This window comes from Equus quagga, chromosome 2, assembly GCF_021613505.1.
Source record: "Equus quagga isolate Etosha38 chromosome 2, UCLA_HA_Equagga_1.0, whole genome shotgun sequence".
Classification (NCBI taxonomy): Eukaryota; Metazoa; Chordata; class Mammalia; order Perissodactyla; family Equidae; genus Equus; species Equus quagga.
Window position 1 is genome coordinate 70,669,295 of NC_060268.1, and position 12,482 is coordinate 70,681,776.

Below are 12,482 nucleotides of genomic sequence, written 5' to 3' on the forward strand. Positions count from 1 at the left end.
CCAGAGAAGACCCTGTGGCCTGTGCTGGCCCAGGAGCTGCCCAGCACAGCCGGCCTGGACAGTTCGGCGAGGATGGCTATTCTAGGGAAGGGGCTCAGCTTCCCTCATCAGTGACCGTCACGGTGCCTCCCTGCAGGCTGAAAGGTGCACACTCCTCTGAGGCCAGCCAGTTGACTCAGCCCCCAGGGTTTGGCAAGGGAAGGAAACCCGCAGCATGTCCAACTGGCAGGTGCCCCTGGCTTCCAGAAGGATGAGGAGTTCGGAGAGGTCTCTGTTCAAAGGTACGTGATGTCAATTTGCCTGACTGGTCCTCTTCGGGGGAGGGCAGGGTTCTAGTTGAATCTGCCTTACCTGGGAGTCACAGACTGCTAAGCTGGGAGCCAGGATCTGGGGCCCCCCAAGCTCCACTCAGGTGCCCACCCTCTGTGTGCCACTGGGCTCACTGTCCACATCCGTCAAATGGGGCTGCAGGGACCCCTCACTGGATTGTCATAAGGAGCAAACAGCACGCCATGTGAAAGAGCCTCACAGACTCTAGGGGACTGTGCAGTAGACAGAGGTACCCTTGGATGGGGACATGCTTTGCCAGGCTGCGAGAGGCCCAGGCAAGCTGGGTAGGACTTTTCTCTCAGCTGATTATTATTTTATTGGCTACTTGGAGCCAATCTTCAATTTAGTGAGTTGCTTAAAGAATTATTGTCCTCTCTCTGTGGCAGGCAGAATTCTAAGATAGCCCCAAGCTTTCCTGCCCCACCCTGGTTTGCAAGCCCTGTATTATCCCCAGGATGATAAATATGCTGGGTTTTTATTCCTGTTAGTAGGGTATGTTATACGGCCCAGCTGACCTCAAGACAGGGAGACTGTCTAAGGTGAGGCTGACCTAATCACAGGAGCCTTGTAACATGGAGTTTTCTCTGGCTGGTCATGTAAGGGAAGGTCAGAAATTTGGGGCTGGAGAAGGATTCAACATGCTGTTGTTGGCTTGAGGATGGATGGGACCACAAAGCAAGGAACGCAGGTGGCCTGTTGGTGCCAAGAGCCTCCCTTGGCTGACGGCCAGCAAGGAAAACGGAGACTTCAGTCCCACGAGGAAGTGAATCTTCCCGACAGCAGGAATAAGCCTGGAAGCAGAGACTTCTCCAGACCTCGAGGTAAGAGCCCAGCCTGGCTGATTCCTTGATTTCAGCCTGTGAGACCCTGAACAGAGACTGTAGCTGAGCCCAGACTTCTGACCTACAGAACTGAGAGAAAGCCAGTGGGTGTTACTTTAAGCTGCTAAGTTTGTGGTCATTTGTTCTGCAGCAATAGAGAACTAAAATATTTTCTCTAATACACATGATTCGCTTTTAAAATTTGAGCTTCAATGCACATATGATGGAGAGCACAGACCTTGAATGCAGTTTGATTGGCTTTGATAAATCGTGCGTCCTAATCAAGCTCAAGAAAATTCCCATCAATCAGAAAGTTTCCTTGTGCCCCTTCCAAGCCACTCCCCACCCCAGGAACAACTAGTTTTTGGGTTTCCATCACTACAGGTTAGTTTTGCCTGTTTTAGAATTTCAAGTAACTGGAATCAACATGTACTGTTTTTGCGCCTGGCTTTTTTCACCCAGAGCATTGACTTTGAAACACAGTTACTCATGTTTGTAGCAGGTTCCTTTTGATTGCTGTTTGCGTTCCGTTCCATTGTGTGGATATACCACAGTTCCTTTATACATCTGCCTGTTGATGGACGCTTGGCTTTTTCTAGTTTTTGGCCTATTGTGCATAAAGCTGCTAAGGACATCTGCATTACAAGGCTTTTTGTGGACATTTCTCATTTCTCTTAGGTAAATACACAGAAGTGGAATTGCTGGGTCATAGAGTAGGTGTATGTTTAACTTTTTTTTTAAAGATTGGCACCTGAACTAACATCTGTTGCCAATCTTCTTCTTCTTCTTCTTTTTTCTGCCCAAAGCCCTCCAGTACATAGTTGTATATTCTAGTTGTAGATCCTTCTAGTTCTTCTACGTGGGACACTGCCTCAGCATGGGTTGATGAGCAGTGCCATGTCCACGCCCATGGTCTGAACAGGCGAAACCCCAGCCACTGAAGATGAGTGCACGAACTTAACCGCTTGGCCATGGGGCCGGTCCCTATGTTTAACTTTCTAAGCAACTGCCTAACAATTTTCCAAAGTGGTTGAACAATTCTGTGCTCCCACCAGCATGCTGTGAGCATTATGGCTGCTCCACCCCCTCTCCAACATTTGGTACTGTTGGTCTTTATCATTTTAGCTATTCTAGACTTTATAGGTAGTGGTATCTTATTGTCTCTAGAAAGTTTTGTGTTAATTGATTTTCTAAATCAATGTTGTCCTGGTTATCAGGATGTATAACAAATTAACATTCTATAATTCAACACTTACAAAGTCCCTTCACATAAATAATTTCCTTTGGTTCTCAAAACAACCCTGGTATTTTGCTTTCACTTTAGTGTTGGGGAGACTGAGGTCCCTCTGCTCTCCCTGAACCTGGGTTCTTGCCCACTTGATTCCATCCTCCACAACACCAGCCATTTCTACTCCAAATCATAGCTCTGATCATGTTACTCTCCTGGCATAAAACCTCGATGGCTCCCCACAGTTTACAGAGGAGAGGTCAAACATCTCAGCTAGGTATTCAAGGCCAGTCTGGCTGGTTCAGTCCAATGTCCAACCTCATCTGCCTTCTGACACCCAAACTTTGTCTCTTCATTATTCTTGGAATTCTCTTTCCTATATCAGTGGCCTTATTTAAGGCTTTTTGGGGTGTGGTGGCAGCTGAAGTACTCATATCTAAACCTACTAAATACGCCCTAGTCCTCCGACTTAGGTCAAATGTCTCCCTATTTCCAGCTTCCCCCATTTCCCTGCAGATGGAAGTAACGTCTCTCTCTCATGGTTCTTTGTACTTAACACAGGCTTCCTGCACCAGAGCTATATGTGCACACGTCTAACGTCTTCCTGACTGGACTGTGATGTCCCTAGGGGAGTCCCTTCCCTGTCCACTCAACACCACACTCAGAGCCTGACTCTACTGGTTCATTGTGAGAACCTGGTCTCCACAGCTAGACTGGACACCCCTTGAGGACAGGGATGGAGATGGCTTAACAAAAGGGCCAAGGTCAGTGCTATGGCCACAACAAGGGGGTTCTGGTCAGCTGGCTTGATCCAAGCCTCGAGGAAGGGCCCTGGATCCATCTACCCACCCATCCAGCCAGCCAGCCATCCACCCACCCATCCACCCATCCACCCATCCATCCACCCATCCATCCACCCAGCCAGCCAGCCTTCCCTCATCCACAAATACTTTAAACACTCACCCATTTATCATTAATCCACCCTCCATTCATCTTCCTTATATAAACTCAAAATCCAATCTTGCATCCATCATCTATCTACTCATTCATCCCTTCATTCTTCCAACCCACATTTACTGAGCACTTGTCTATGCATTTATCAGGCCCTGGGGATGCAAAGAATTGCACTTGTTTCATGTCCCCAGGAGCTTATATTTTACAGGGAGGTAGACACAGAAACGCACTGTATCCACTAAGCCAGAAAGATCTGCTGCTTAGAGAGGTGAGTCTGGGTGTCCCTTTCCAGCCCTGCTGGAGGACTGTTAGCTCTGGGGCCATAGCCCAGTCCACGAGCCCATTATTTCCCCAGGAGCCATCAAGACTCCATCCAGTAGGGAGCCTCCATTTTTTCTGCAGCATATACTTTCTTTTGCTTTTCTGCCCCTGGCCCAGCGAGTCTTCCTCCACAGAGGGGCACACACTGTTGGGAATGAGGGGAGGAGTGCGTCTAGAATCCCTGAATAGCAAAGCTCAGAGAGGTTTAGAGAGTTTCAGTCTATAGATGAGAAAATTGAGGCCCCAAGAAAAGATAGGACTAGTTCATGGTCATCCAGCAAATTAGTGGCTGCATCTGGGTTAGACCCCCGGAGACTTAGACTTTGGTAGTCATAAAACCCTTTAATCCAAAAAAATCATACTCACTTCCCCTAATGAAAAAAAGAAGCTAGTCTGGTTGAAGTGGGTGGGAGGCTCAATGCTGCTCCCCACGGCCTCTCGTTCCCCAGCTCCCCAGGGAGGCACAGACTCAGAGTTCCAGGGCTCTAAAGGTGGACCCTGTCCAGCTTTCATTCTCCCCTCCTCTCCTCCTTTGCCATGCCCTTCCTGGGGTTGGGGTTTGCTCAAAACAGGACCCTTGGGTTCAGTCCCTCCTGCCTGGACTGTGGGGTTAGGGGGGACATACCTGGCATGAGCGATGGCTGCCACCCACTCGTCACAATCCTTCGCATCTTCTGTCCTCAGCTCCAAGGCTTTCTGGTTCTCATGGCTGAAGTTAACCGTGAAATAATGCTGCACCAAGAAGAAGACATCTCCGATTACCAGGGGGTCCATGGAACCAGCAGCGTCTCTTGCTATCAATCTAGCCATTTTGCAAAGCGCTTGTTGCCACATCAGCTAGGCACAGTTGCATTATTTGTGATCATCAGAATGCCATTCTATTTAGCAGTTTCAGACTCTCGATTAAGGCAGCCTTTGTGTAGTGTAACAGAACCTATGCTTAGGATTTTGTAAGAAGAAAGCAAACCCCACAAAGCCCTATTCGCCAACAAATTGTGAAAAAGCCAGTTTCAAACCATCAGGTATGCTAGAAAGAAGTCAGGGACACTCACTAGGAGAGCAGCCCCTTTGGGAACCGGTTGCCAATTCTGTGCAGCAGGCATTTAATTCACTCCACAAAAATTTGCTAAGCACTCTTCGAGGTCCTGGGGTTAGAGCAATGAACTGGCAGACATGGGCCCCAGGAGAGCACACTGGAAGCCACCTCTGTGTCGGGTGCAGGTGGCTGACTTACAGCTGGGTCAACCGCAGGGCCTGCCCCCTGAGCTCCCAAGGAAGCAGAGGAGCCAACGGTAGGCACATGTCTGTAATATTGTATATGAGTGAATTCCCATGAAGTTCTTAGAACAACACCTGAAACCTAGTCAGCAATGTGTCTGCTACAGTTAATTCAGGGCAATGATCATTACTGTAATGGAGGTGGGGAAAAAGGGCTGTGGGGGCACAGAGGAAGCCACCCACTGATTCAGCCCAGGGAAAGCGGGAGGGCTTTCCCAGAGGATGGGGTGTTGGTCCAGGTTTTCAGTCAGATGGAAGAGCATGGGAGTAGCATGGATGTCGGGGACACAGACATGTTCAGGGGGTGGGAGGGGCCTATATAGCAGGAACAGGGATGCCAGAGGCAAGGCTGGGCAGGTGGACAGGGCCTCGGTGGTGGAACTGAGCAGAGGGATGGGGTGGGAGGAGAGAGCCAGAAGGACAACTCCCAGGCTTCTGGCTTGAGCAACTAGGTGGATGGAGAGCATTGGCAGGATAAAGGGCAGGTCTTACGGGGTCAGGGACAGGGTAGGGGGATGGACATGCAGACTGTGCATGCTTGTAGGCCGCATTCTCCAGGCTGAAGATAGGGGCTGAGGGTGCCAGCCTCGGGGCGGAGAGGAAAGCAGGGAAAGAGGTCAGTCAGAGTGGGTGGACAAGCCAAGTGCTGGGGACCCAACCTGGGGAAGTCCCCTGAAGCTGCTCTTGGTGAAACCAGGAGGAGAGAGGCAGGCAGGGGTGGGGCAGAGAGCACCCTCAAGCCTGTCCATTCAGAAGATGCGCCGCAGCTGATGGAGTGGCGCTGTCAGAGAGAGTGCTGTCCTCCATCCCTGCATCCCTCGGTGCCCGGGCAGCAGGGAGTGCAGCACAAGGCACGGAACGTAAACTATTTTTAGCTTTTATGACATTTATTGTATTTCTGTTAATTGTCAGTCTCGGTGGCAGCCAGGGTGCGTGTGTGTGTGCGCGTGCATGCATGTTGTCACAGAGTCACTGTCTCTCACTTGTTTCCTAGGAAACAGATAACTGGGGCTGTAGAATGAAATGTCAGCTGCAGCCTCAAATAGCTGAATTTGGAAGGGCCCAGTGGGCACTCCTCCCCTTCAAGAAGGAAGCAGGTTAAAAACAGAGCTGCAGGTCGCTATCTAGCACTTTCCCCATCTCTTGAGAGACAAGCACACAAATGCTTGTCTCCTGTGATCTCATTTATTCCCATAGTCACCAAGTAGAACAGGTATCACTATCTGTTTTACAGTTCTACAGGATGAACTTGAGGCTCAGAGAAGTGAAGCCACTTCCCCGAGGCCACACAGCTAGAAAACAGAGGAGCCAGGATAACGTACCTTCACTGGGCACCATTCAGGCCCTGGGCTGGGCACTGGGATATAAAGATGAAAAAGGGAAGGTCCCACCTCAAAGGCAGGAGAGACTTGGGGTCCTAACTCGTAAGGAAGGCACTCTCAGCTACACAGGCACAGTGAGTTGCTGGGTCCCCTTAGAGCGCCAGGGGGATGTCCCAGAGCTGGATGGGCCCACTGGTGGGGTCAGGCCGAGTTCTCAGGGCAGGAGTGGTTTCCTTCCCCACTGGGCTGCTGGGGGACCCAGAGCTCTCATTCTGGGGAGGAGCCGGCATTGGTAGAGACCCCTGGGTCTGGCCCCTCAGAACTGCAGGGAGTGATGGGCTCGGCCCCTCACTCTCAACAGAGGCTTCACTCCCATCAGCCCTGCTTAGTGAGAAGCACCCCTGTGTACCACGACCCCCCAACCTCGCCCCAAAGGCCGCTCTTGGCCCTGTGGTGCTTCTGCTGCCCAGGCGGCCTCTGCTGGAATGCGAGCACCTCTGACCACTGGAGAGCAGTGCGCTCCCCTCATGCTTGTAAACCTTCCTGACATCTGCTTTATACAACCACACTGCCCGAATGGGGAGTAGAAAGCGTTCACTAAGGGAAACTAAACTTCCACCCAGCAGTTCTGAGTCATTGCCAATCCCCACTTGGGGCAGCCAGATGAACGAGACTCGGCTCTATGTGGGACTCCCTCGAGGAGGGAAGTAGGATGTAGACAGAGAGAGAGAGAGGACGGAAAGAGGGACAGAGAGACAGAGACAGAGAGCAGCACACAGAGACACAGAGAAAGGAGGGAAAACCCATTTGGAAAGAAGAAAGCCCACACATTGGAGAGAAAGGTGAGCTCCAGGCTCTGTGAAGATGCTAAGAAAAGGGAAGTTGAATTGAAAGAGACTGAATGAACATGTCGGATTCTCAGACCTACATACAGAAAAACCTAATAAACTGCCCATGACGTGCGAAAGGGAAGCCAACTGTGGTCTTGTGAGGCCCTCCTGCGTACTTGGCATGGTGCGGACACTGTGCATATGTTCCGGCGGGAGCCTAGCCACCTGCACGGTAGGCAACAAGACTTCCATCTCATGGAGGGGGCTGTGAGGTGGAGACTCCAGGGGCCGAGCCCAATGGAGTCCAGCGTGGACAGGGGGTTTGGCTCTTAGCCCAGGGCTCTTCCCTGGCCCCCATTGTTCTCTTCACAGTAAGGATAAGAGTGCACTTAGAGTTAAGCGGGGCAAGAAGAGCTTCCTGGGCAGAGAAGGAGCACTGGAATGGAGTCTGGTCTGTGTCAGTTCTGCAGTTGACCCACAGCATGGCTTGGGGCAAGTAAGTGTTATCCTCCTTGTCATCCTCAGCTTCCTCATCTGTGAAATGGGTAGTTAGTTAGATGAGCTGGGCTCTAAGGTCATTAGGACCTCCATGATATATCTATATATCTCTACATTTCTATCTATCTGTCTATCTATCTGCCTACCTACCTATCTTCTGGAGGAAGAGAAGGAGGGAGCAGAGAACATGAATGAGACAGTGTGTATGCATGTGTGTTCTGGATCTTTCCCTGGAGTTCTGGATAGGCCCTGGGTGGTTCCTCGTCTCTCCTCACAGCCTGAGGGATGCTCTGGGTGTGGTTCTGGCCTGGCCCTCTTCTCTTTCAGGGTCAAGTGTACAGCCTTGGTGTGGCCTGAGGACCCAGGTGTGGCACTGGGTCGTGGAGTCAGCCAGAGAACACCCAGGCCAGGACACAGTCTGCGGTAGGTGCTGGTCTGGATCCCAGGCCTGACTCAGGCTGGGCAGAGAGACGTGTGTTCTGTGGGGACGCCTTCTTCCTTCATTTATAGGATTGCCTTCTCCCTGAGGCCTCTCCTTCCTTGGAGCCTCACAGGCCTGGCTGACTGCCCTGGGAGGGCTTCACTGGAGACTCTAGAAGCCCATACACAGCCTGGTACTAAGTAAGTACCAACAAATGGCTGAGGAAGGAAAGAATGAACAGACACATGAACACTATCTCCTACCACAGGCATCTGTGGTCCTCACCTCCTTACTCCTGTCAATATTAGTGATAACATTGCCAATAACCCTCCTGAGCACATGCTGCCTGCAGCCAGGCCGCCCTGTGTGGCTGCATCTCTCAGGGGCACAAGCCCTCTGTTGTCTTCGTTAGTGGGGATCTGGGACTGCTGATTTTTTCATCACCAAGGTAGGTTCACCCCAAATAAGCAGAGCCCTGGGGGTGGGTGTTGTGGTGGCACAATTTCCTCTGTGCCAAACCCTTTCCCTGACATTTTATTATGAAAATTTTAATTGTTCACAAATGTTATAAGATTTTTATGTAAAAACCCATATACTACTACCTAGATTCCACCATTAACACTTTACGGTACCTGCAGGAAAACATAGCCGTTTATGAGAGGCTCTAGGTGCACAATTAATCCAGCAGGGAGAGTCCACCCACGAGTTGGCATGGGATGACAGACACCCTGGAGGCAGCGGAAGCCCACTGCCCCACATCTCAGGGGGTCTCCAGGTGGTCCACGGCTGGTAACAGTCCAGCGGCCTGGGAGTAATGCCCCGGGCACCTGGCTTCTGCTCGGGAAGTGTTCAGGCAGTAAGCTTCTGCTGAGGTTACACTTGGTTCTTCTTGTGTTTCCTAACTTCCATGGATGTGGGGGCGGGACGGGGGTGGTCTGTGATTTCTTATGAGTCCTGATGATCTTCTGGGACTTTGGAGATGGAGAACACATGAGAGTCTTAGGGTTAGAATAATCCAGTAAGGAGCCCACACTCCACTCAACCTCCACCTGGGGAGCCCCTCTGGCTGGGACAGAGGATAATAAGTGAAAAACGGAGCAGAAATGCTGTCATTCAGCCTTAATTTCTGTGTGGGATGAAAAAAAAAGGGAGACTCCATTTGGAAGAATTTTATTTCCTTTTGAGATTAAGAAATGGCCTTATTAATTGGAGGAGGAAAGGACAGGGTGGTGGTTCATATTCCTACATGTTTTGGATGACAATAAATGAAAGGTGTAGGTGGCATTGTTGTTTGGGAAATGTTCTTCTTGGTATTACTTGCTAGCTGTGTAACCTTGGGCAAGTTGGTTGATCACTCTAACCCAGTTTCTCCATCTACAAAATGGGCATGAGAAGAGTCCCTTCCTTTCATGATTGTTGTGAGAGTCAAATGAGATGATGCTGATGCCAAACAGCAAGCATCCAATACACGTTTGCTAAAATTTTTATTTTATTAACATCTTTATAATGTCATTCTCCTTGGCAAGCTTTCTTGGACAGTACAGCTGAGCCTAATTTAAAACAGAGACGACTTCTTGGCTGTATGCACTGCTGTGGGCTTGGAGTAAAAATAGGATTATTGTCCAGGCCCTGCTCCATATCAGAAGTTCAGGGCAACATCAAAGAAACAGTTGCACAGTTGGTGAGGATCTGCATTGCCCATCTTGTGGGTGACTGGTGGCTGCACAGGAGCATGTCAAGGATCAGGGTGGGCCCTCCCCAGAGGACACCCAAGACTGTTCTCTCATCCTTGGCAGCCCTAGGAGCAGGCGGGGAGCAGCCACACCCCCAGGCAGGGCTACCAATGCAGGCACTGCATCACAGGAGAAAGGACACAAAACAGAGGGATGTTGGCTCGGAGATGCTTGAGACTGAAGCCCTGCCTCGATGATGACTCTCAGGACCCAGGGGAAGGCTGCTTCCCATCCCTGAACCCTTCACAGGCAGCAGGGCTGCTCTGGCTTGGATGGGCCAGAGTGCTAGGAGGAGCCCATCTCTTGGTTCTTTGAGCTGGAAAGACATCGTCTCCCCTTCCCTCTGTGGTTCTTTGCTTTCATTCTTTGCATTGTTCTCTGTCTCCATCTCCTTTTTGTTCTTAGCACCTCTCTGCCCCTTTCTCTCTCTGTGTCTCTGCTCCTGCTTTTCTCCTCTCTACTCCCTCCCCAGAGCTGTCCTCCTCCTTCTTCCAGCTTCCTTCCATATGGCAGGTGAAGTCCTGAAGTTGACTGGCCAGAACCACAGAACAGTCACAGAAGCAGTCCCACATATGGGCCCTCTGGCTTCCCCTTCCTTGGTTCGCTCCTCTTGCTCAGGCTGGTGACTGGTTGCATCCAGAGTCAGAGGTTTCCCTGTCTCTTTCTCCTTGCCCCAGGAGCTTGGACACACTCCTCTGGCCCCAACGCTCTCTCTCCCCTCCCCCTAAGTTCCTTTCTGGCTGGTTTGGTTGTATTTTGGGACAGGCTTTCTTGATACTGGAGCAGTATGATCATTGACTGGGGCATTGGCTTAGGGAGGAAAGAGGGACCACTGGTCTGCTTTGGTTCCAGGTCCTGGGCTCCAAGGCATTGGTGGGGCCAGCCTAGCTCACTGGAGCTCTGTGATAGCTAGAGAGAACCAAGGAGTGCTCCATCACCAGCAACTGCCTGAGGACCTCACGAGGCTGGTGGTTTAGAATGAGGTTGGGGTGTTTCTTGTGGTTCTGGATAAATGATCTCAATTATCAATCTTTTCCAGGGAGGAATAGTGACCCTGGCTACTACCAGACCTGAGACAGCCCCATAGTCTCAGTGGTGTCAGATCAGAGCTCAGACAGACCTCAAGTCACCCATGAAAGCTGAACTGCCCCTGGGTTTCCCCAGAGCTACAAGGCTGGGCAGAGGCCAGAGATGGGTCCTGGGCAGAGCTGTAGAGTGGGACACCAGACTCACACTGGGGATGCTAGAGCTGCTGTGATGAGAACAGGACTACATCTCGGCCATGCCCAGAATGATGCCTGACCAAGCAGAACTACGTTGGAGCTTCTCAGAGTCTGGAGGACTCACTCAGAATAAGACATGGGCCTCAGCGTGACCATGAGATAGGATCTGAGCCACATCTGCCACAACAATGTGACCACACCCACTCATGTAGATCCCAGTTGGATTCCTCTGCTGGACACTCCAGAATTTATCAGATAAATTCAGAAACAAACCCGAAGCCTCTCCGGGAATCCATGTTTTCAATATCGAATCCTAACAGGCCTGACTAGAGTTGCTGAAACAGATCAAGAAATGCAACAGAAGCAGAAACCACGAATTGACCACCTGACTTTGTCAGAGAAGAAGCAAGACTTGGTGGACTACTCTCGGAGCCTCACCAGGGCTGCAGGGATAGGCACAGAACTCCACCTGGGGCCTCCACCGAGATCCAGGACAGACCAGGAGCTTCCCTAGACCTGAAGTAAGAGATGGATACCTTGACTTGATGCTCCTCCAGGAGTACTAAGATGGATCCAGAAATACCTGAGCATCAAAGCCAGACCACTGTGACAGATCCAGAATTATTCCAGGAGCCTTACCAGGTTCAAGGTCAGAGCCTGGACCATGAGGGCTTCACCTGGCTTGCTGAGTATCTCTATCAGTGGGTCTCAACCATGGCTGTACATTGGACTCTGATGCAATTAGTCTGCATGTGGCATATGCATCCCTTGGTGATTCTAACATGCAGTCAAGGTTGAGAACCACTCACTGGTCTAGACCTTCACCTGGGGCTCCAGCAGGTTAAGAGGGATTGATCCAGAAACTACATCTGTGACCTATCAGGCTCATAGGAAGAGATCCAGAAATCATACCTGGGGTTGTGCCAGGACCAGAATCACATTTGGTTCCTTATCGTGGCTGGAGGAAATGGTCCTCCACATCTGTGGCCTCACCTGGGTTGAGGTCCTGGGCTCTAGCTCATGCCTGGCCCCAAGATGCCCTTTCTCCCCCCTATATGACCGTGCCACTAAATGGCTCTTGCTGCCCAGTGCCTGTCTGGGGCTGGATCTATTCCCCCTCCTGCCTCAAGACCAGCCTTTGTTTCTGAAGTCCCCAGTGCCTATAGCATAACAAACTTCTACACGTAGAACAGCTAAAGCAGACTTGAACCTCTGGAAGGTGGGAAGGCGGGCTGGGAGCCTTCCCCTTGCATCCTGCATCTCCCAGTTGGCCCTGCAGCACCTCCACAGAACACTGAGAAACCACCGACAGGCAGGGTGACCAACCGTCCCAGTTTGCCCAGGACTGAGGAGTTGCCGCGGGCATGGATTTTCAGTGCTAAAACCAAAACAGTCCTGAGCAAATCAGGACAGTTGGTCACCCTACAGGTGGATGCAGCAGGTGGTTGTCCCAACAACTGGGTCTGGGTCTGCAATACTGCTCAGAGCTGAGGGCAGCCTCTTCATCTCTCACTGGCAAATGG

The 12,482-nt window shown here is 51.0% G+C and overlaps 1 protein-coding gene across 9 annotated transcripts in view; it reads right to left on the reverse strand.

Moving 5' to 3' along the window:
* Positions 1-12,482, reverse strand: part of RASGRF1 (Ras protein specific guanine nucleotide releasing factor 1) — a 112,152-nt gene that overhangs the window by 83,904 nt on the left and 15,766 nt on the right. For all 9 annotated transcript variants that reach the window (XR_006887734.1, XR_006887732.1, XR_006887733.1 and 6 more), the window contains exon 2: positions 4,280-4,386. Coding sequence is in view for 6 of the 9 variants with exons in the window: in XM_046655491.1 (XP_046511447.1) it covers positions 4,280-4,386 (107 nt within the window). In the remaining 3 variants the exon portion in view is untranslated. The remainder of the gene's footprint in view (positions 1-4,279; positions 4,387-12,482) is intronic.